This window comes from Venturia canescens, chromosome 1, assembly GCF_019457755.1.
Source record: "Venturia canescens isolate UGA chromosome 1, ASM1945775v1, whole genome shotgun sequence".
Taxonomy (NCBI): domain Eukaryota; kingdom Metazoa; phylum Arthropoda; class Insecta; order Hymenoptera; family Ichneumonidae; genus Venturia; species Venturia canescens.
Genome location: NC_057421.1, coordinates 21,712,188 through 21,735,673, shown reverse-complemented (window position 1 = coordinate 21,735,673; position 23,486 = coordinate 21,712,188). Strand labels below are relative to the sequence as shown.

Sequence of the window (23,486 nt, the reverse complement as noted above, 5' to 3'; positions counted from 1 at the left end):
AATTTTGAACATCATTTATTTTTGAGTATAAATAATTGTCAGATCAATAAAATCAACCCTCATCAGAAAATCATTTCCTTGAATGTCCGTTATTCAGAAAAATCGTTTTTGTGTGACATCCACCAAATTTAATTGAAAAAAAATCGGCTACATCCGCATTTTCGAACCGACAATCACCGACAAAAGAAGCGGGCAAACAATTAATACTGAAAAAAATCATTAATCCAAAATCAGTCGACTAAATCAGCACCTTCATAAGGAATTTTCATCTTCGTGTTGAGCTACGGCGCTGCGGCCGTTGAGGAGGAGGAGGCATTTTCTCAAAAATAAAAAGTGGCGTCTGCGCAGAGAAAATTTTGCCGGGTCATTGTCAATAAACATGGCAGCCCTCGCGGTCCCGAAGGACGTTAGCACATTTTTAAGTCAAAATCAGAACGTGCCCGACAAGGAATTGGCTGCGGAATGGGTTCAACTAGAAGAGCTTTACAACAAAAAGTAATGAAATTTATCAATATAATATTATTGAGTGAATGAACACTTGAAACGCTGATTACTATTGTTGTGACACTACGCTTTTGGGTGACTTGCAGGCTTTGGCATCAACTTACACTAAAATTGGAGGTCTTCGTAAAACATCCGGCCCTCCAGAAGGGCGATAATTTGGTACAATTGTACAAAAACTTTTTGTCGACTTTCGAGAGCAAGTGAGTTGATTTTTTGTTATTAGTTTACGTCTTCATCGATCTACATAACCTTACTTTTCTGTTCTTTTTACGATTCCATAAACTTGGTGAAAATAAATTTTTTTCTTTCAAGAATAAATCCATTGTCCCTTGTCGAAATACTGGCTCATGTGATTGTTCAATTCGAAGACAAACAAGAGGCAATAACCTTCTTAGAAAAGACTGAGCCCAAAGTCTCTAGCAACAATGAGGCTGTCGCTTTGTGTAAAGTTTTGGCTGGACAAATTCTCCTTGATAAACTTAACGATCAGGAAAAAACAAAGAAAATTATTGACGAAGTGGAAGTCATGTTAGATAATGCCGATGGTATTACCACCGTTCATGGCAGATTCTATCTTTTGGCAAGTAGACTTTATCGCTTGCAAGGAAAACATGCAGAGTATTATCGTACTGCTCTTAGGTAAGTAAATCAATTCTTTATTTACCATCAATTCCAAATTTTGTTCTGTAAAAAGGCAATTGAATTTTTCTGCCTATTTATCAATTCAGAAAATTTTCATATTATCAATTCAGAAACAAAAATTTTCAAATAAATCAGTAAATAAACTGTTTAATATTCAATCACTTTATTAAATTCTTCATTTTAAACGACAGGTATCTTGGCTGTATTGAACTTGACACATTAAGTAAACGAGAACAAGAACAACATGCATTTTTCCTGGGCCTTGCCGCCCTTCTTGGCGAAGGAGTTTATAATTTGGGTGAATTGCTTGCCCATCCGGTACTGCAGTCACTTAAAGAAACAACAAACTCATGGCTCGTAGATCTTCTTCACGCTTTCAATGCAGGAGACATAGCTGCGTTGGAAAAACTTAAACCACAGTGGAGCAAAGTTGCTGATCTTGCAGCTCAGGAGCTGAAGTTAAGGCAAAAAATATCTCTTCTATGTCTCATGGAAATGACTTTCAAGAGACAAGCCAACAACCGGTGAGTTTAAATTCCCATGTTCTTTGAGCATTACAAGATAAAGAATGTATAGAATATGCGTACTTGATTCCTATGAAATTTAAATATCATTCTAAGCAAAGCATTTTGACTAGATAACGTTATAATCGGTAAATTTACCAGTAGATCCTAATACTTGAAACCTGTATTTGAATATTATGTTGCAAAAAAATGTTAATCGAAAATGAATGAAGAACGTTTTCAAATTAGATAATCAAATGTTAAAAGATCAAAAACATTAATATTAAAGAAGCAAGGAAATTCGATAGAAGATAAATTCCTTGTTTTACGATTTCTGTTTATGAAATTTTCATACTCCAATATATTTGTCATTCTCTACAGACAACTGACGTTCACCGAAATATCGCAAGAGACTCGTTTGCCTATCGGGGAAGTTGAGCTCTTGGTAATGAAGGCTTTGGCCCAAGGACTTGTTCGTGGAGCAATAGATCAAGTAGCTGGAACGGTCAACATGACTTGGGTACAACCACGTGTACTTGACCGCAACCAAATCGCCAATATGGTGCAGCAGCTCAACAGCTGGTGCAAGGCCGTAGATTCAATGGAACATCTTTTGGAATCACGCGCCTCCGAAATTTTAACACTTTAATTAACATTGAATCGGGTTTTGTAAACGTACGTGCTTTTGCGAAGTTGCATTTGATCCGACTACTTGTTTTTCCGCCCTCCGAATATTGTACTGTAATGAAAATCTTTCAAATCATTCAAAAGAAAAAATATTGTTGGATGTTTTTGCTACTGAGTACGCCACAATGTGTATTCGGAATCTCTGAGCTCGGATCGTTGAAAATAAATTGAACAAGTAAGATAATCTTGTAAACTCCATGAGATTTAACGTTTAATAAAATTTTTAAGGCCGTCTCCTTGTTTTTTACTATTATTTTTTTTCAGTTACATCTAATTTTTTATACTTTATTTTTAAAAAAGTATACAATAGGAAAAAATATAGCCTTGGCGAGCCTCAGGCCAGTGGACGACAGAGTCGTCAATGTACTTGTCCTGAGAGGCTACCGAGTCTCTTGATCACGCCTTCACGAAGAGAAATTAAACTTTCCATGTACATGCGGTGGAAGATTCATTTTCGGTTAAATTCACACGAATTTGAAATTCAAACACTCAAAAATAAGTTTCGTTTCAAATAGCAATAATAGTGTTTAAAAAATGACATGATTATTTTGATATAAATTACATTCTCGGTTATCTTTTTTTCAATTTTCTAGTCCGTAGAGCTTGAAGTTTGTATACAGTGTTAGGGTGTAAAAACCAATAGACAGGGGATCAACAAGAACTATGTTAATTACTTTTTTGTCGGTTTTAACTGAATCATCATGATTATCATTTGATTCTCACTCCGTGATTTGAATTTATTCGAATCACTTATTTTGGTTGTTTCCAAATTCCATCTATAAATAAAAAGTAGAGAGATTTTTAATTGCTCCGCAAAAACTGAAAATATATCAAGAGACGCGGTAGCGGCTCGACGCCAAGTATGATAAAAGGAAAAACTGCAGCGCAAAAGAAAAGCCAGTGCGAGCCCTGCCGATATGCCGATGCCGGTTTTATGACGTCACAGAATTTTCAAACGGCTCTCACAAACAAATTTCATGAAAGAACCTGAAAATTGGTGACGATTTTTTTTCGATTTTTCCCTTTCCATTGGTCTTTGTTATAAGTAAATCCGTCCAGTCGATCCTGAGATATATATATAAGCGCATAGGTATCAAATATATATATATATATATTCCATTTATTATTTACTAACAGTTGGTATTTTGTATTTATTATATATATATATATATAATGCTAAACTGATATATATTTTTCGTTCCGGCAGTTGGTTTCGTATTCGTTGAATTAGCGGGAATGGAACCTAAATATTTCACATCCGATAGTATTATTCGATAGGAAATTACTCATTTTTTCACAAATACACGAAAAATGGAAGCAGCAAGTTCGTCGAAGAGCAATGGTCAGCAATTATGCCAATTGTAAGGTTGAGAAACATAAAAAATTTAGGTTAAACACCGTCCTACAATACGATTGATAATTTCAGGTGTAACGTATCGCAACAACGTTATACATGTCCAAAATGCGAAATTCCTTACTGTTCCCTGGAATGTTATAAATCGGAATTGCATTTGGAGTGTTCAGAAAGTTTTTATAAAAGATGTGTGGAAGAAGAACTCAGAGTACAGGAGCAAAATCCGGAGACAAGACGCAAGATGATTGATATTTTAAAAAGAATGCAAGCAGAGGATTTGGAGTTTGAAAACGATTCCAATGAAGATGACGATAATAATGAGAATTCTACTAACTTAACAGACTCTGATGATGAAGATGATGTAAGTGACATAGCTATTTTGATCTTGCAATATTGAATGCTTTATAAAATCAACTAATTGTAGAGAGACTGATCGTAAATTCTCAATTATTTTTAAATTGTTCATAATTTAAAAGATTGAGTTTCTAAGTCATCATACAAAGAATAATTTCAATGTTGTTACCTCATAATTTACTCTTTAATGTTTTTTTGCTGCTATTTTATCTTTAATTTTAATTATCATTCCATTTGTAATTATTCTACTTCAATGCAAAGATACTTAATTGAATACAACCTGTTTTGGAAATCTGATGCAAGATCCCTTTGTAGTCATCAATGATTTTTGTTCATCGTAAAGAATACGAGATAGTTTTAATCAAATGAGATGATTGTGCAATTTTGTAAACTAATTTTTTGGTAATTGAAAAAACTTTCTTAATATTTGAAGGTTCCAGATTTGGCAGAACGTTTGCAAAGTGTTAATTTGGATGATGCCAATCGGCTATGGGCTGCATTGACCAGTGCGGAGAAACAAGAATTTGAGGCAACTTTACGTAATGGGGAAGTTGCTAATTTCCTACCCCAATGGAACCCATGGTGGACAGAATCTTTGGAGAGGGAAGTTATACAGGAAATTGTAGATGATAAAATCGAACCTGAATATGTGGCCAAATGTCCTAAAATTGTTGCTGTACCTGCTTTCAACGAACTAATGGTGAGTCTGTGCTTTTGTTCTAATTCTTTTATTCAAGGCTGTTATATTATTTTCAATTTCTCTCAAAACTATTAAAAATGGATCAGATCGTGGAAATTGAAAATACAATAATACACATTTTCTGATCATTTTTACCGTAACTAATGACCAAGTCCTACTGATTAAGTCACATAATTTTTTTTAAATTTTCGTCTTCTAGAAAGCATCACCATTTGTTCGATTCAACATACTAAATGTTCTATATGCTTACGTGTATACGGTGCTCCATTGTAATGGCGACCATCAAAATTCAGCAAAAGACTCTGTCAATATTTTTCTCCAACTTTGCGAGAATATGCTTGTGAACAAAGTATATGAAAATTCTAAAACTGCGATCGAGGCAGTTTCCCAGAAGTTTATGGACGTGAGTTAACAGAATTTATTTCTAGGGAAGTTGAACTTTGACGTAGCTCATTGTACCTGATCAATATTTTTCATCTAAATAATAATAATTGTATTCAATTTATAATAATAGAGAATTTTTATCATTTACAAGCACAACATTCGTGTTGATCGTTTTTCTCATATAATTTACTTCCACAGTGCCCATCTTTAGGTGGGAACGAGGAAGCAATGGTGGCGACCGAACAAGCAGTCCGTCACATAATCAACGGTCCCGAAAAGTCGAATCGGATATTTTATGTTCTAGCAGCTCTCTCAGATTTGCACCTTTTGTTTACAAATGCGAAGAAAGAATTATCGCGTCAGGATCAATCGAAGGATCGTACTTTCATGAAAAAATTTCGTATCAGTGATACAACCCCGGAAGTGACCAAAAAGATGGTTTTACAATGCACAAAAAAAATCGAATATTACTTATCATGGGTTAAAAAATATGGAATAAGCGTGGATGAGTGAATTTTGGTTTCAATAAAACTTAAACATTGCGATCAAAACGAAGCAAATATTTTTCTAAAAATCCAATAAATTTTTTTACTTTTTTCTTCGACGAATGGATGCCCATGAATACTTAAAATAAAATTTGAAAGTTAAAACACACGTTATGAAAATAATGACTCATTTACAATGAATATTTTAGGATACATCGCAGGTAAATAAAGGGTTGTAAAACTCGGACTTTGCACTTCTGTTGACCATATTTTTACTGTGGATAAATTCTTGTCGACTTCACCTTTTATTGGTAAACGAAAATGTGGAGGAATGATTCTGGTCTACTGATTGAGTGAACTTCAAGTGAGTTCTATGCAAAGGGTTTTTCCCAGCCGATCAAAACATCATAAGAATCCTCAACGAACGTTTCACTTCCACTCAAGATGGCTCATAACATTTTTTCATTCGACGTTGACCAATGAGAAAACTGCACTTTAACCCGAAGACCTCCTCCTTTTACCAAGGGAAGCGGAGAAGCTCTCAAGAAAATACAAGCTAAAAAATTTCAAAACCACAAGCATTTATTTCCTCGCCCAGGCTTTGAATTCATGCTCTTTTGTGTATTTGAGAATACATGATATCGTGGATTTACCAAAGCTCAAGTTCACCGATACAAAGGAATGCATACGAATAAGATGAATAAAAACTTAATAAATAAAATAAATCGTTTCAATTATACAACAATATAGTTCACGATGTAATAAAATTCAGTAGTAATACCGATAATTTGAATAAGATTTGATAGAGTGCATATTTTCAAGTAGTCGAATGAATCTGAAAAATTAAATGTCGTTCAAAATTCGGTATATCGTATTCAAAAAAATGTTCGATGAAAATGAGACATTCTGATTTGCTTGATCAAAAAATTCGACCTCTGGAAAAGCGTGTCAATTTCTATAGCTCTGGTAAAATAACATAATTGCGTTCGTTACGAACCAATGCTGTACCGACACGATCCTACACCGTTACCGTGTTTCCATAGAAACTTCATAGCGCGAATCACACATGACGGCTCTATTGTACGAGCTCGTTTTCATTTCTTCAACTTGAAACTTAGTGACAATTTTTTTCGGTAAGTTTTGTTTTCATCTTTTATAAAAAATGTGAATGACTATGAATGTCGCCTTCATAAACGGTGATGAAAAGGTTATAACCGTCTCGCACGTTAATTAATACGCGTTCGAATAAGTAAGATTTGAAAAAAAACATTAGGTTTACATTGTGAATTTTAACATTAAATTTTGCACTTGATTAGCGTCCTTAAAATTCAAAATAAAATGTCAACGGACTCTGTAGTCTCGGGACGAGTACGTTGACAGTTCTGTTGCTGCTCGCCCGAAGCTCGCGAAGATTATTGTTTTATCGTTGAATAAAATTCAACACTTTTTTTCCCACATAAATTGTGTGTTGGATGTTGACCTTCTAGCAAAAGTGTAATATTGTCTGATGAATATTTCGGTACAATGTACTTAGCACAAGTGTCCATTTTTCGAACTATATTTTGAATGAATATTATCTATAGAATTTTTTACACTAGTGAACAGTCGTTTCGTTTATTTTGTATTTTTATCCGTTGCAGTTTCATAACTTCGAGTATCAATTGATCAATTAATTTTTTGCTTTGATGTATAAAATCAATCCAAGTTTCAAGTAGAATCTAAGTTTCTCAAAACGGGAGTCCAAATTTATAACATCTCAAGTTCCAAATGATTCTAATGGCAATGCAAGAAAACAATAAATTCAAAATCAAGTGATATTAGCGCCCAAAATTTGGAGCGAAAATCCCGGTAGTAAAAGGTCACGCATATATTTCGTAAGAAAACGCAGTCCCACGGTCCCACTGTCCCATTTCACATGACGTCAGTGTTTATTCAAGATGGCGACAATTGAACATACTTTTGCGGAAGAGACGTTTACCAAACTGGCAAATAAGTGATTTTAACGCGAATTCAATTTCGGAAACAAATCGTAACAATAGCGATTTTGGTATTCGTTAAAAATAACATTTGAAACGTGATCTTCGGGGTTTTGTTTTTAGTGTTAATTTCAGTTTTTTGAAGGAAGGTTTAAAGGCAATAATTTAACGGGGTTATAAGGATCCCTCAGTGGGAGCCAAAGCAAATAACGCGATTGTATGAGTATATCACGTTCGATGCGTAACAGTGTCCTTTGTTCTGGCTGCAAGAGTGGAGGAAAAAAAATTTTAAGCGTGCCCGAAGATTTGTGCTAACTGACATTTTACGAGAATGAATGAGAGCTTTGTGTGACAATTGTACAGTAGCATATAAATTAATGATTAATACACGTATTATATGTAATTACTAATTTGTGGGTAAGTTCAGATAAAAATGGCTAGTGATCTGTCGAGCGTTTGCACCGATGATATCGAGATATTCGAAGAAAAGGAAGAAGGCGAAATTTCTCTCGAGGACGTGAGCTCCTCCGAGGAGAGTCATCCTCATTATAGGTTGGGTTTTCGTAATGGTGGATGCCCGAATTGCATGTCACTTCAACATTGTTCACCTTGGTGCAACTATGCCAGAATCCTTCGTCGTAGACTTCATCGTAGGCAAGGTAAGTTCTTCGGTCGTTTAAATTAATAAGCTTTTTTTTTCTACTCGTAAATAACTCAAAAGTAATGATTCTGAAATTTTGCATCCTTAACCTAGTCGTCCGACTATAGGAAAGTTACAGAATTTACTTTCCTGAAAATGTAATAAATCTTAATAAACCCAGTTGGTATATTTCAGAGGTAAATGATAACTTTTTATATAGAAAAAAGGTTTACAATAAAATTTACAGTTTCAAAAATAACAATAAAAATTTTCTTCAAATTCTAACCTATTGAAAGTAGTCATTCAATATCTGACCATTTCTTTAACCAATTTATCATGATACTTTATAACGAATAATTTTTTTCCCCAGAAAATCTGTTGCAAATTTTAAGAGTTTTTGCAAAAAATGTTTAATCTTTAAAATGCATTGATATTAAAGTAAAAAATACATTCACGCTAATTTCTGATTGCTGAACGGAAAATAAATGTCCGTGTCCCAAGTTTTCAAAAATCCTACAATAAGTCTTAGAATCTGAAGGAATTTCACTGATGTTTAGGGTATTCTTGGTAAACTGTTTTCTCGGATAGAGCAGTAAGAGTATCTTGTCTCCAGTTGCAAGCATAATAACGTGCTTCAACATTGTTCAATGTTTGAATTATTCAAAGTCAAATTTTATTTTAAAAAATAAAATGGATAGTAAACATTTATTTTGAAGTTATCATCATCTTGATTTTATATACAGATATCAATAATGGAAAATCAAATTCACAGGCTATTGCGGTAGAATTTTCATCTAAACCATAACAATTAACAAAGTCTTACATTCAAATGAATTGAGAAAATCTTCAGAAATCTATCAACTTTTCCCAAATACTGGGATTGGGAGATGGCTCAGTTGTCTGTCTCCCTCAATTCGATTTGGAATAAAAAAAGTTTTGGCGAATGTGGAAAAATGGGCTTGAACTTTTTTTCATCCCTATTAGAAGAGCATTGTAAAAAAATGTAGCTCCTAGAAATTGCGGTCATTTCTCTTGCTTTTGTGACAGCTCGCTCTGCGTAACTTTTAGCTTCGATACGACGACGGAATATTTTTGACGAGTTTTGGCTCATACCCTTTGTTTAAAACTGCAAAGAAATGTAGCAAGCACAAAGAAATTTCTCCACATTCGCACGAATCAGACTCCAGCATCGTGCAATCAATCTCCCACCTGCAACAATCCCACGCTCGTTAATTTAATTACTTTTCAGTATTTTATAGTTTTGTTTTTTCAAAATATGACATTGGATGAATTTTTTGGAACTTTAAGAGCCCCAATGTCAAGAGCTAGTTCTCCAAATAGTGCTTGAAAAACATTCAAAGTATTTTTAAAGCGATTGATTTGAAGTCCCGGTAAAGTAATAACATACGAAGCGAGAAAAGCTTGACTTGTAAACCGCATGCTCGAATAGCATTGAAGCGTAAGCAGAAATGAAAAAAAAAAAATAAATAAATTAATATGATTTATTTCTATATTGAAAGAACTGAAATAACATTTTGATTCTACGTCGATGACTGGCAAAGAAAAGAAAGCTAGAAAAGTCTCATTTTCTCACTGTTTCTAATCAAGTAGAAGTTCGATTTATTCTCAAAGATGGGGACCATGGAAAGGAGAATCGTCGAAAGGTGAAAGAGTCGAGCGGAATGATTGGGAAGCAGCACGTTACTTCGACCCTGCAGGAGAAAAACGACGACGAGGATCTCGTGCCGATATCGAGCGACAGCGACATGGAGGCGGTTGGTTTACCGGGCAATTCGAAGCACGTGGCTTCGAGGACGAGTCCGAAATCTTCGAAAGTGCGTAAGAAAAAAAAGAAAAAGCGTAATGAGCACGGTTCTATAACGACGGGAAGGCTCGACGGGGCTTTGGAAAACGTCGAGACGCACGAGCCGATCGACGATCCGCCGGTCAAGGTGGTACACGCGTCGAGGTCCCACCACCGGGATTCAACGTCGCCTCGTTACAACGTCGGCATGACATCCCTGGTGGAAAAAAGTTTGATGCGATCGCCATCCCGGCGTTACCGAACGGGGCGTAGCGCGAAGTCTCGTTCGCCACTGAGGAGATCGCGGTCTCCGGTGCTGAACCATGCGAATCCGATGGTGCGAAGGTTGTCCCGAAAATTACGATCGTCCCGGAGAATGTTGTCGCGTTCGCCGGTGAGGCTCGACTTGTCTCGGGAGTCCCGAGACTCGGCCGCGTCTCCGGCCCACGTCGACATGTATGCTTCGAAGCTGTTGAAAAAAGTTCGTCACCTCGAGAGCGTCGGGACTTTTTCACCGAAGAACAGGCGCCCGAGGAGCAAGGAGCACTCGTCGTTGAAGGAAAAGCTCGACAACATGATGAAAAACAAAGAGACGATCGTTCGAGGGGATAAAAAGAAATTGGCGACTAAAGAAAGTGGGCACATCGTTGAAAACAACAACGTCGATCGGAAGGCCCAACCGGATGGGGGGAAATCGAAGGAGGATGAGGACGAAGACATCGAACTATTGCGACGCTTGGCACTCGAGACGAAGCAAAAAAAAGTAGAAAGTAAACACGAGGAAGCCACGAAATCTGGTAACGATCCAGCTCCGAGAACCGAAGCGAACCTGAGCGACGACAACGACAGCGAAGCCCTCGAATTACGTATGATCGCTCTCCATTCGGCCGTCATGAACAAACATCGCAACAGAGTCGAGCGCGGTCTTGGCTCGAGGAAGCATCGAGCCGGGAACAACGCCGGAAACGAGAGTCCTTTCAGCCTCAGCTTCCTCGATGCCGTTCCAACACCCGATGAACTTTCGGACAATAGCGCCCAATCCCCGATGGCCAAATCACCGGTTCACAACGAGGAGACTAATAATCCTGAAGATATGGAACTCGACACGGACGTCGAACGAGAAAAAGATTCAATGCCGTATTCGCCCACCGACGATTTGACGGCTCGGAGAATCAACGTCGACGACGAAACGTCGCATGGAATTATTTCGAAGGACACACCTCGAAATTTATCGACAGACGTTGGAAATGCCGAAGATCCAAGGGACTTGGTGAGCCTCGGAACGTGCGGCGACGCTTCTCGTCCACCTCTCACTTCTTCGGTTACTTCCAATAGTTTCATACCAGAAAGCACGAAGACGAATACTCCCGAGGTCACGAGTATGTCTCATTCGCCGGAAAGATCGGGTTACACGAGTGCAGAGAGCCTCACCAATTACATAGACAATCCCGACGCTCCTTATTCGCCCTCGAAGCCGGTTGAAGGTTCAAAAATCGACTACGTCGCGTCGCCTCCTCCGAAAGGTATGACCAACATCGAAACCCCCTACTCGCCGACCGATGCACCGATTTACGATCCCGAGTTGACCCATTTCTCGCCGGACACGAACGTCGCCGCTCCCAAGAGCTGTTGTGAAAGCGTGCAAGTCCGCGAAAATTCCCACGAAAATGCCACGTGGACCGGGGAGACCAATCTCGTGCCCATGATGTTGAACATGTCTATGAACGAAGCTGAAATGCCCGAGGTCGAAAATACTTCGAAAGCGATAGCAGCGCGGGGCGAACCGTCCTCGAAATGTCCGTCCAATTTATCGGCTCATTTATTTCCACAGGACGAAGAAAGCATCAAATTCTACGAAGCGATAATCGACGAGCTGCCGGAGATAGACATTGACGGAAGTCCGTTGGTCCCGGTGACGAAAGGATCATCGAATATCGATATCGCCATTAATTCCAGTTTCGCATCGTTGTCGAACGAGCCTCTTTATCTCCAAGGATTACCAGACGTTACGCGTGACGACAACAAAATTCCGACGCTCGTCAACAAAACTCTCGTACCAGCGACTATTCTCAAAACGAACAAACAACTTCAACAACCTTTGCCACCGAAGCGATTGGAAAATCCGGTTGAACCGAGCTTCAAAAGTGCCGAAATGCGGCCTGTAAGCGAACTCGAAATAGCAGGACTCAACGCAACCAAAACTTTTAAGCCTATCAAATTGTGTCCGATTTTAAAAAAGCCCCAAGTCATTATGGCATCGGCGGCTGCTTTCAACTCTTCTTTTGGCGACGATCTTCCGACGGCTGTTGAATCGAACGAGGAGATTCCGGACAGTGCGATTGCGAACGTGATTAAAAATCCTACCGATAAATCCGAGATCCCGACAAAACAAGCGTCGGGGACGTCATCGGCGACGGGGAACTCGCAGAATCCTCATAAGTCATCGAAACCGATGGACAGCCGTCGGAAAAGTACATTCGGCGAGGAAAAATCCGGGGCATTGAATCCAGGCAAATCGAGAAGTCCGAAAACAGTAAAAGCTAAGAGTGTCGATAATTACATTAGTCGCTCATCGAGCGAACAGTCGAAAGAAGCAACGGATAACAAGGCCTCGAGAAGAAGAGCTTCGAGCTCACCGGCAGCCGATGAAAGAGCATCCAAGAGACGCGGGCCGAATAATCGAACTGCTTCCGATTCGCGGTCGATTGGATCGCAAAATCCGGCACGGACGAATATCGTCGAGTTATCGAGCGAGGCGAATTCGAGTAAAACCGCTAAGAAGAAAAGGACTCGACGCGGTGGACGGAATCGTCGAGCTCGCTACAACGTCGAAAAACAAAGTCTCTTGGAAAATCGTCGTAGCAGCGAGAGGAGAGAAAAACTAACGCGAAGCTCAATGGGAATCGAGGAGGAGGTGAACTGTTCGAGCGAATTGAAAGGACCGAAGGATTCGGAGACGAACAAGAAGGCACAGAGGAACGACGCGCTCGATGATGAAAGGCCGGCGAACGAGGAGCTTAAATATCCCGCAGCCAAGCAGCTGGAAGACTCAAAAAAGAGCAGCGAAGAAGCTGAGAAAAGCAGGAGACTCAGTTTGGACGAAGACGAGGAAGCTCTGCGAGCTTTGTTGCTGGCTTCGTTGCCGAAACGAGCTAAAATCGTAGAGGCTACACCGGAAACGGCGAATCCGGTTGTCAAAACGACAAGATTCGCCGATACAACTTCGGCGGATGCGAGTCTAGAAAGGCCTTTGGAAAAAGTCCACAAAGTCGTCGGTAACAGCGATTCACTCGGAAGTGCTGGACTCCCTCTACTGTCGAGCCAATCTCCGAGCTCGGCGAGTTCCGTGCCACCTGGAAAAATCGATCCACCGATAGATCCGTCGAAGAGTGTCGCGATAAAAAAAAGCCTTGCGACCGAAACGAGCAGCAATTTACCGTCGTCCTCCTCGTTGGTCTCGTCTCCCCTGACACCGAGGAAACGGCCTAGTAGTGTTGTCCTCAAAAACCCTCCGAAGAAAATTGCTAAAAAGGCTCTGCCCGCTTTGGCCAGCACCAGAGTCGTAAATAACGCGAAAAAATATCAAAACGCCATGCTGCAAAAACGGCTGAATTTGCAAAGAGCGGCCACCTCGTACAATGCCCCTACGGGCTCGAGGAACATTACCCTCAACAATTTGAAAACCTACGAAAACGCTCGACCAGCGAGCCCTAAGATGGCTAATTCATCGTCGAAGACTCAGACGCTAGTTATCAGTTTGGAATCCGACACTGACAGTGAGGCGGATTCACCGAACCAAGAAACAAACTCGACCTTAAAGTCCGGTGATACATTAACAACCAAACAAAAACCACTCTCTATACCTACTACCGATTTTGAAAAGAGCCTCGAACGATTTCTCAAAGATCAAAGAAAAAAAACCGAATCTAACGCTTCCACAGCGAGCACACCGAGTTCGACGGTTACAACGAACGTCACGAAATCTCCTGCACCTTCCAACTCGGCCGTTAAAGATTTAGGCATATATAACACGCCTTTGGTAAGATACCATCTTTTATTTTATTCATATTTCCCCAACAATCGGAATTCCAATCAATCTGTGTTAAATCATGATCATTAAACGTCTACGAAGATAGGATTACTTCAAATATTTTCATTACATTCGTCGTAAACGGTAAAAGCTCAGAAATTTTGGGCCTCTAATCGAATTGTATTCGTTACTGATCATGGGGGAATACATAATCGACTTATAGAAATATATCTCGAGAAAGACCAAGAAACATGTAAACAAATGAATGAAAACATTCTCACGCGCAGTGAGTGCTCGATCGTAACTACTTTGTGTGGTTTCATGACTTCGTACAGCTTTGAAATTCACTTGGGATAACGTCTAACGTAGTTTTTCTGGTCGTTAGGTCAAATGCGGTCGTGCAATAACACGACCACTCTTATTTTCGAAAGCTTCACTGCCCGAACACGAAAAACTTATCTTGTTGAGAGTATCGTGTTGTTTGAAGATAAGACTCGAATTAATCTCATGTGATACAAAGGTCCATCTGAAATAATTTACTAAATTTAAAAGACTGATAAAAATGCGGTTGAAAACTTGATAATTTTGGATTGTGATCTCACATTTAACGAAAGGAAAAGCCTCAAGGTCAGTTGGTGATACATCTTAATCCCTAGAGATTGGCCTTGATGACAAGCCGTTCGAATTGACGTGGAATGGGAGATTTAATGCGGATTCGACTCGTTGATTTGCCATTTTTTTAATTCGTGTTTTTTTCCCTAGGCCGTGCGACGTCATTTGCCGGTCTCTCAACAGGAGGAATATCGTCGTTTGAAACAACAGATAATGGAACGTGAAAGACAGATGTTGCAAAAAAACATGGACAACGGGATGAATTCGCAGAATACGAACGTCAGATCACCGTGTACACCACCGGGCCCGTTGTCCCCGGCGAGTCCGATCGCTGCAACGCTGTTGGCAAAATCTCATACACAGAAAATTTCATCTCACCTGGGGAGCACAACAGTTGCTTCGGGCCGAGAAAAACTCCTGCATAAACCGGAAGAAGGTGGCGGATTATCGAACCTCATGAAAGTTGTTAAAGCGCCGATAGAAACGAGCAAAAAATCAAGTTTGAGCTCGGGCGCAGATACCGCCAGAGTGATATCGAGGAACGCAAACGCTTCAAGAAGTTCTGCAACCACGTCGACTCCGAAATCTCTAAATGCAAATGCTCCATTGCCCAGTGTGACGAAAACATCTACAAGCATAACTGCAGGAAAAACTTCGTTGCAATCGAAGCAAAACAACGCCTCCCCGATGGAGGAGAACGTTGGAAATCTTGGGAAATTGAAAGATCCGAGTGTTGTCCCTGCACGTATAAAAATGACCTCGGCTACGAGCCTCACGGGATCTATTCCCGCCTCTGGAACCGGGATTGCGAACAACAATTTCGTGGGATCCTTGAAAGGAACCGAAACGTTGACTATTCAAATACCCAATGACAAAATCCAAACTGATCGATCGGTTATGTCTTCGGACTCGTTAAAAAACTGTACAAATCTTGCTGAGAACATTGATGCTCTGGTTGGTTCGAGAAATAACGGTGCGTTGAGGATCCTTTCGACTGAACAGCTGAACAATCGATTCATTAAGATTCAAGTCGAAAGAGGTCCAGCCGGTCGTAAAGTAACAGTTGGCCCAACAACGAGTGATTCGTCCGATTCGAAATCCTTGCCCGTAAGCAGTGATATGCAAATAGAATCAACCGTAATCTGTGATAATAGATTAAGCTTTAACGAGAGTAATGCGATGAGGAGAAACGATGACTCGCTTTCGAAGAGAAATGTTGAAAAAGACCAAAGTGAAAATAGTCTGAGTAAGTCGGATGCATCGACCCTCGGCAACATATCGACCGCATCCACCTTGATTCTCAGTAACGATCATCTACAAACTCACGAAAATCTCCAATCGATGAGGTTAAATGATACACAAAGTTGCAACACTCCGATTGGAAAACAAACGAAACATCAATTGAAAGAAGTTTGGGAAAAAATTCGTACGGATGTTAAAAACGAACTTAAAACTTTGGAAACACTTTCAGCTGACGAGCAGAATAAATTTTTGCTGGAGACTCAAGAAAATTTAGTGGCGAAAAGGTCAGTCGAATATTCTTGCACACTTTCTCGATTACACATCGGCTCAGTTTGGCTATTTCAATAACCAACAAGTTGCAGTTTATATAGAATAATTATGAACCCGTATACTTTCCAGAGCAATATTCAAATATTTTATTTTATTTTTTCACAAAATTCGTATTTACCTTGAATTATTTTCAGTTTTGTAGATGGAACATTATTGACTTCCTACTTTTTATCTTTTAAAAAAATATTTCTACCCTCTGCACGTAATTCAGGACGGAGCGAAAAAGGTTTCTCTTTTAAGTTGATACATTTTTTGTGTATTTCGATAAAAGTGGAGTTTTGAGTTACTGCTCATTTCTTACAGAAAAACGGTACATTTTCTTCCCCTAGTCGGATGTATTTTTTGCATGAATTTCAATGATCACATTGTTTATGCTTCGTCTCTATTTAAAATTTGAACCTCTTTCTCAAGAGTAAGAGGAAACCACAATCGCACTCGTAGAGAATGAAATTCAACACCTCGGCGACAATTTTTTGCGCAGTACACATCGGCGTTTAAAAGTCACAAAAAAATCTTCATAACAGTCACTCACTACGACGCTATTCTCGTTGCAGGGAAGCGAATTCGTTATAATAAAATATTGCTGTATTCAGAAAAATGCAAGCCCCGATAAATACCTTAACCCCAAACTAAAATATGCACATAATTTTGAAAAAAGTAGTATAAATTCGACTTTAATTTGATATTTGTTAATTATTATTATTCACCATGATTTAAAACAGAAAGAATATTAATAAAACCTTTTTTTTTGCAGTCTTTTCTTCAAACACTTTCTTAGTAATTTCTTTTGATTTCTCGAAGAGTTCTTCAGGCTCAGTTCATTTCATTTATGATCCCTATATATTAATGTAGGGATCTTCCTATTGCAACGGACGTTCGCAATAGTATTTATGCTGATTATTAACAAGAGTTCACGTTTCAGAATAATGAATTGAAAGTGCTTGCAGCTCTTCTTATTTTCATTGAAAATTAATGGAAGGTATTCTAAACAGAAAAAGTTTGGCAGGTTTTATCTGATTTTATATTCTCCACACACTATGTTGACGGTACAACAAATAATAATTGTCAGTGTGCTCCAAGAACATGATTATGTTAGAAAAATGTAAAAAAGTGAATAGTAATTCTTTAAAAATAGATTCAATTATCCAGATGAATTTTTTTTTCATTGTTTCCGTACCATCAGCATTGTGGAATCAGACCTAAATATCGTTGTAATTATAATTTAGGAATATGGTCCTGGAAGACTTGACGGAAATGTCAAGATATCTACGTCAGTGGGAATTCGAACGGGAGATTCAAACGAAATTGGTAGCCGAAGTTCGTCGACTCAGAGAACAACTCAGAGCGGCTGAGGACCGATTAACCGAGCAACGTCGTCAAATGAACGATATGGGGCCAAGAGTAACGAGAACTCATGAAAAAATAAATCACGGTCGTCGAGAGTGCTACAAACTTTCGAGGATATGCCAAGGGCTTGGGAACCGAGTTGTAGGACCGAATTACAAGTACGACAAAGACTCAGTCTCGTGCTTGACTTAAAACCACTTCAAAGGCCCTTAAAGAATAATAATTTGACCTTAAAATACCTCAAAAAACGCAAATTGAATTCAATTTCATCTGCGATGAATCTTCAGTGAATTCAAATAAAAGTTACTCATGCATGTTTCCTTTTCGTTGAATTAGTTCAATGTTAAATTGAAATTATTCAACTGTACATAAAATTTTTCAACAATTCTTATTTTATTTCGTATACCAAGTACGAAAACTTCATACAAGTAATTTTTGAAAATTTTCAACTGATGAACTTGTACGATTCTTTTTACAGATTTTTTGTTATGCATGATTCAACTTAACCTCGCAAAATTTGTAAAAAAAAATCTCATGTTTCAGGATACCAAATACAAATGCTCGACTGCTGAACGAACAACTAAAAGAAGTGGCTGTTCACACCCGGAAACTGTCAAAAAAGAAAACATCAACATCGAATAGTTCATTGAACAGCTCTGGAGACGTAACTTTCTCGTCAACGATGCCTGATGTCACTTCGATAGAAGCCGAGAATCCAATAACGTCTTTGAACGAGACAATAAATCGTAGCGACACGCCAAGCACGCCTATGGGCGAAACCGACGATGAAGACGATGCAAATGAGGAGCATGAACCGACGAGAGAGAACGAGGTTTCGATCGGAGAATCGAATGATCCTGTACCGGAGTTCGAACAAGAGAGCCCAACGGATTCGTTCTCAGAGTGTCCACACGAGGGTGAACTCAAGCCTCGAATAGAAGAGACAGAGGTGACGAGGTTGGGAGAAATAGATAATGGAGGGAACGATGAACAGACTTCGTGCTCAACAGAAATCAATCATGTGGTGAACGAGATTGTAAACGTGCCTGCCAGAAATGCTCCGTCCGAAGAAACAGAAAACTCAATTCACTCGGAAACGAGCGTTACGCTCGATGAGTCGGAAGTTGGAAGTTTACCGGAATCGAATGCCCCAACTCGTGAAATTAATGCTTTAAACGTGCGGGAAACAATCAGTCGTCGATCGGTAGAGATAAATAAAAACATGTTGTCCCTCGACACTGTCGCAGACCCTGAACTCGGAGCCACCACATCGACAACAATAAATTCAGAAATAAATTCCATATCACTCGCTCCAAAAGTTTCTGCATGCCATCGGACTGCAGATCAGCTATCCATACCTGGCACTTCGAGATCCGTATCACCCACTTTCTCTTTACCAAAAGATTCACGAAATACCGGCAAACGGAGACACAGTTCCTATAATTCCGTCCTCGCACATTTTAAAACTACAAGGTGGGTTCTTATCGCGTTCTTCGAACGTTTTCTTTTCCCTCGCGCCAAACTCATATTTCCATTATTCTTGCATGTGTGAGTATATACGCGTGTCAGAGTCGTTAGTGTTTTTCAGTCCTTTTTTCCTTTTGACTTATCTTGAAACCACCAAGAGTCTTATCAAAAAGTTTTAATACATTTTCTCTTTTATTAGGAAGAATCTCAAACGCTGCATGTCATTGATCTCTTCATTTTACATACATTTTAGTACTTAAGAGTCCGCGGAAATTTCGAATGAATTCAGTCATTTTTCAGACGTTACGAATTCGACATGAAATAATCAAATTACCAAAACATCATTAATGATTTCATTTAAAAACTGATAATTTACCGAATTTATAAAATCCTCTGATTCTTTGGAGCTGGTACTGGCTCTTGATTCAATGAGTCAAAAGTATGATGTTGTCTGTATGATGTTGAATTTTATCATAAAAACGGGTGTACAAAAAATTTTTGGGCGATAATTTGATGTGATGAAAGAAGAAATTATTTCAAAAATGCAAATGCATCCAATAAAATTATGAAATCATTTGACTTTATGAAAATAACAAAAATATTAGAAAATATTTCATAATATCCGAAGTTTCCTTGAGTTTCTTTGAAACGTGAAAAAATTTGACCTAATGCATAGAAATGATAAATATTCATGATCAATCGAAAATGCGTCAATAAAGTCGTGCGAAATGAATAAAATTATAAAGTTTCAGGTATGATATAAAATAAATGCGTAAAACAAGCTCTTTGTACTAAAAAAAAAAAAAAAAAAATTGCATCAATTCCGTCCATTTTTTCGAAGTTAATTGGAGTATTAGGATTTCATAAAGTGTCGAGTATCAATTAACAAGAAATTTTTGAAATTGTGCGACCCTAAATATCCACGAAGTGTCAATGCTACATTGTTGAGGGAATTTCTGTATTTTCTTCGTCCCAATTCAGGATCGTCGATCCGAATGGAATACTCTGTCCCTACGAGCTCATGGGGACGTGCAACGACGGTGATTGTCAATACTACCATCTCGATCCTGCTCGTCGATGCCAGTAGCTTTGCTCGTAGCTACGAAACAAAATAGCGATTCACCACGAAACTTGAATACGTAAGGTGGTTCTAAACATTAGTCGAGCATAAAAAATTAACAAACCCAACGGAAACTCGTTAAAGACAAAAAATGATTCTTCGTCAAAGAAAATTCCGTTTATACGAATTTCTATCGTTTATTATCATCTCTCTCAATGCTTATTGTTAGTAATTTTTTTCTTTTTTATTTTTTCCGCAACGAATTTTTCCTTTTCTCATAAACTGAAACCTGTGGAAGATAAAATGTTAAGGAGGGGTGTGGGATGAATATCAAGGGATTTTGACACCGATGAACTCGTTCGAAGCTAAAACTGTTTTCCATTTCGCAATATTTCAGGTGCTGTATACAGCCGGTACATGAAATAACAACAAGGAAGATGAATTGCTTTCCAATTTGATCGAATACTCGCTGCGCTTCCAGATGGTAAGTTTTCTTCATGAAAAAAAATAAAACAGCACAAAAAATGAAAAAGCAATCGTAAAAGCCAGGATATTCGGGGGTTTCCGTTGCATAAATTCAATTCCGAGAGAAGTTTCTTTTCGAACGATTCGTTTGCGTTGACACGTTTCTGTCATCATTCCTACCGAGTGCGCGTTCGCATCTGTGTGTGTATGTATATAAATATAAAATTCATTAAAAATGTAAAGAGAATCGAAAGGCAAAATCGTTCGCGTAGACACGCCACTGAGAGGAGCCTCTCGAATATTAATATCAAAAAAAATTATATAAATATGTTCAAAAAAGTAATAAGTATCGACGTAAAGCGGGAGAAAGACAAGTCGTGTATGAGATCGTTGAACGTTCGTTTATGGAGACTGTGAAATGTACAAAGAAGATAATCGATACGAGTTCGGGCGAATCCTAAGGCACCTGGAGTGCCCTCACGGATGTTAGTACTTTTTTTCCTGCTTTTTCTTTCTATTTCTCTACGATACGTATATACCTCATACAGTTAATACACCTCTGTACCTGTACAATAAATTTTCAATGATTTTTTCTAAAAATATTTATCATTCATTCACCCGCGACGATCAACCGATCCTTAATATAATTTCCCATAACGCTTAAGTAAGCACCGACAAACTGAGACGCTGTTCGATGGAAAAACATTGGTACACATGGCCGAAAATGCTTTTATTGCCAAAAATATACAACGAAATATCATTTTTCGTTTTTAACATTTTTTCATGTGATTAATAATCGCCCGGTAACTCTTCCTGCGATCTGACATCTCTCCAAGGGAAACGACCTGTCTCTCGCAACTCGTCCCAACGACGGATCCATTCGTTCGGACATATCGACGTAAAAACGTCACGAAACCACGTACAAGCTTCGTGATCACGGCCCAAAAGTTTTTCGCAACGATAAAAATCCGTGTACATGACGTAACATCGCAAAGTCTGATTCTGCTGCTGGAAACTTCGAATTGCAGAGGAATACATGTTATGAAAATTCACTTGGTTGGATCTTTTGCTCAGAACTTATTGTACAACTTTTTCGATCACCACACAACTATGAAAATCTGTGAAATCATCGTTGGAATATTGAACAATTGTTTCGCTTGAGAGCACTCAACAAAATTTCGCAATGAAATAACTTTTTTCAAGTTTTTCTGTCGTTGAGACCCAAAAATTGTAAGAAATAATCAACCAATCCGTTCCCAACAATCGTTATAAAAATTTGGCAAGATTATGAAGAAACAACACTTTTTGTATACGAACAAGCTTCTTTCCAATTTTCTAGTTTGCTGAAATTATACAAATTTTATTTTTTTTTTAATTGAATATGCGGTTATTTAACAGCGCCCAAAAAAACTGTTAAGTTTGCTCATTTTCAGGCCAAAAAATGATCAAAGCGCTGAGAAAAATATTGTCGATTTGTAACGATTCCAACTTCCGTTTCCGAGACCGTAAACAACGTACCGTGGATCCGGGCCTGGAGTTGCTCGGAATTCTTCAACATTCGTACCGTCCCCATCAGCGCTTCGTTCTTTATGTTTTTTTACGCAAGGATCATCTTCGTCTTCGTTGACTTTCGAGTCGTTCGCACCGTTTGTGCTATTCTTTTTCAAACTGTCGGCTACCGGCCTCCCTCTCGCTGCTGCTTCGTTTCGTTCTAATTCCGGTGGGGTCGCATTATTCACATTCAGTTTCGTCGTTTTTTCACTATTTTCTTTATTCACTCCTTTCCATGCGGAAGCATCGGTATGAGCTTTCGAGAAAACTCGTTTTGAATTTCCATCTGCAGACATGCTATTCTTTCAACACGAATTCAACGATCGCTCTTTCTCTTTGTTTCGTCAGTTTTTAGGAATATCACAACATGTTTACTAAAACCGAGATTGACGTGAGTTATCCCAATTGTCATTTCAAAACAAATGTGCAATGACAGCATTCGCATAATGTATAACGATACATATTAGCGGAATTTTTATTTTGTACAATCATCCATCGATTTTATTTGAAAAAAATTGTTTCGCATCTCGGCATATACGGTGACCCACGAATAAGTAATCTTGAAATTGAAGCTCGGTACTGTAATTCGAGTCAAAAAGTTTCGGAACGTTTTTGTCAAGTTTTTCGTTTAATGATGACCCTTCGAAATTGGAAACATTTTCGATCAGCGTTCGTAAACTAAATTACTCGAGTCGACACGCAGGCGAGAACTTTCTCATGAAAAATTTCATGCTAAGTAAAATTGCTATTGCAATCTTTTCCTCTATACGGTCAAGGGCTTGGTGAGAGCTCGAATGAAATTCTCTCCTGCCACTTTTTCAAATGAAAGTCCATTATCCATCATCAAACAAATAGTAGTTGGTGATGCGGACGTAAAACCTCCCTGAACTTGGATGAAAAACAACTCCGTCGACTTCTTCATTTTTTCAAAAAATACATTAAATATTTTACTCTCGCAACGGTTTTTTTCTTCATTTTTCTAATTATTAACTACGTTCCAACAAACGTCGATTTTGATCGGATAATCGCTGACATTAGGTTTATTCTTTACCATTTTAAAATAAGTCGCCTAAGTTCATGGAGGTGGCCATAAGTGGAATCGGTCGTTCTGTCACAGCAGCCGTTCTGTCACAGTTGTCATCTCCTCTACCCCTGGTCTCTACTCTATAATAAAAGTTTTAAAAAACTTCCCAGATTTACATAAAAGACAATCGTATACAAGACCGAAAAATTCATAGTTTTTAGTTACAGAACCAATAGTAAACGGTTTTGCTGTATTACAGCTTCCAAAAAACTACACTTTGGAATTTCAGTTCCGTATTCTTGCAATTGGCTTAGAAATTGTAATC

The 23,486-nt window shown here is 38.5% G+C and overlaps 4 protein-coding genes across 7 annotated transcripts; 3 read left to right on the top strand and 1 right to left on the bottom strand.

Moving 5' to 3' along the window:
* Window positions 1-335: 335 nt before the first annotated feature.
* Rpn9 (regulatory particle non-ATPase 9) lies at window positions 336-2,570 on the top strand. Its single transcript, XM_043430766.1, has 5 exons — window positions 336-495; window positions 591-704; window positions 817-1,143; window positions 1,338-1,670; window positions 2,031-2,570. Exons 1-5 carry the CDS (start codon window positions 380-382, stop codon window positions 2,296-2,298), a joined length of 1,158 nt encoding a protein of 385 aa, XP_043286701.1. The 5' UTR covers window positions 336-379; the 3' UTR covers window positions 2,299-2,570.
* An 839-nt stretch (window positions 2,571-3,409) lies between these two features.
* Window positions 3,410-5,860, top strand: LOC122419515 (zinc finger HIT domain-containing protein 2). 2 transcript variants are annotated; one of them, XM_043434143.1, is made up of 6 exons: window positions 3,410-3,426; window positions 3,544-3,697; window positions 3,763-4,051; window positions 4,478-4,744; window positions 4,944-5,147; window positions 5,327-5,860. In XM_043434143.1, the coding sequence occupies exons 2-6, from the start codon at window positions 3,648-3,650 to the stop codon at window positions 5,639-5,641; spliced, it is 1,125 nt and encodes a 374-aa protein (XP_043290078.1). In that variant the 5' UTR covers window positions 3,410-3,426; window positions 3,544-3,647; the 3' UTR covers window positions 5,642-5,860. The 2 variants fall into 2 exon arrangements, with proteins under 2 accessions (XP_043290078.1, XP_043290079.1); XM_043434144.1 differs by lacking the exon at window positions 3,410-3,426 and having other exon boundaries at window positions 3,541-3,678.
* Window positions 5,861-7,535: 1,675 nt separating this feature from the next.
* Window positions 7,536-21,186, top strand: LOC122419513 (serine-rich adhesin for platelets-like). 3 transcript variants are annotated; one of them, XM_043434141.1, is made up of 7 exons: window positions 7,536-8,248; window positions 9,862-14,072; window positions 14,826-16,201; window positions 17,474-17,752; window positions 18,138-19,067; window positions 20,043-20,200; window positions 20,519-21,186. In XM_043434141.1, exons 1-6 carry the CDS (start codon window positions 8,023-8,025, stop codon window positions 20,146-20,148), a joined length of 7,128 nt encoding a protein of 2,375 aa, XP_043290076.1. In that variant the 5' UTR covers window positions 7,536-8,022; the 3' UTR covers window positions 20,149-20,200; window positions 20,519-21,186. The 3 variants fall into 3 exon arrangements, with proteins under 3 accessions (XP_043290076.1, XP_043290073.1, XP_043290074.1); XM_043434138.1 differs by having other exon boundaries at window positions 9,841-14,072; XM_043434139.1 differs by having other exon boundaries at window positions 9,841-14,072; window positions 20,043-20,205.
* A 109-nt stretch (window positions 21,187-21,295) lies between these two features.
* LOC122419516 (cytochrome c oxidase subunit 6b-1-like) lies at window positions 21,296-23,475 on the bottom strand. The gene is made up of 2 exons (XM_043434145.1): window positions 22,105-23,475; window positions 21,296-21,601 (listed from the first exon to the last, which is right to left on the bottom strand). The coding sequence occupies exons 1-2, from the start codon at window positions 22,431-22,433 to the stop codon at window positions 21,376-21,378; spliced, it is 555 nt and encodes a 184-aa protein (XP_043290080.1). The 5' UTR covers window positions 22,434-23,475; the 3' UTR covers window positions 21,296-21,375.
* Between the last annotated feature and the right edge of the window lie 11 nt (window positions 23,476-23,486).

Coding starts and splice junctions, on each gene's coding strand:
- LOC122419516 (XM_043434145.1), bottom strand. CDS start 22,433: ATGTCTGCAGATGGAAATTCAAAACGAGTTTTCTCGAAAGCTCATACC. Junction 21,602..22,104: donor ACTCCAGGCCCGGATCCACG/GTACGTTGTTTA, acceptor TGCAATTCGAAG/TTTCCAGCAGCAGAATCAGA.
- LOC122419515 (XM_043434143.1), top strand. CDS start 3,648: ATGGAAGCAGCAAGTTCGTCGAAGAGCAATGGTCAGCAATTATGCCAA. Junction 4,745..4,943: donor CTGCTTTCAACGAACTAATG/GTGAGTCTGTGC, acceptor TTCGTCTTCTAG/AAAGCATCACCATTTGTTCG. Junction 5,148..5,326: donor TTTCCCAGAAGTTTATGGAC/GTGAGTTAACAG, acceptor TTACTTCCACAG/TGCCCATCTTTAGGTGGGAA.
- LOC122419513 (XM_043434138.1), top strand. CDS start 8,023: ATGGCTAGTGATCTGTCGAGCGTTTGCACCGATGATATCGAGATATTC. Junction 8,249..9,840: donor TAGACTTCATCGTAGGCAAG/GTAAGTTCTTCG, acceptor CTAATCAAGTAG/AAGTTCGATTTATTCTCAAA. Junction 19,068..20,042: donor GCACATTTTAAAACTACAAG/GTGGGTTCTTAT, acceptor GTCCCAATTCAG/GATCGTCGATCCGAATGGAA.
- Rpn9 (XM_043430766.1), top strand. CDS start 380: ATGGCAGCCCTCGCGGTCCCGAAGGACGTTAGCACATTTTTAAGTCAA. Junction 705..816: donor TTGTCGACTTTCGAGAGCAA/GTGAGTTGATTT, acceptor TTTTCTTTCAAG/AATAAATCCATTGTCCCTTG. Junction 1,671..2,030: donor AAGAGACAAGCCAACAACCG/GTGAGTTTAAAT, acceptor CATTCTCTACAG/ACAACTGACGTTCACCGAAA.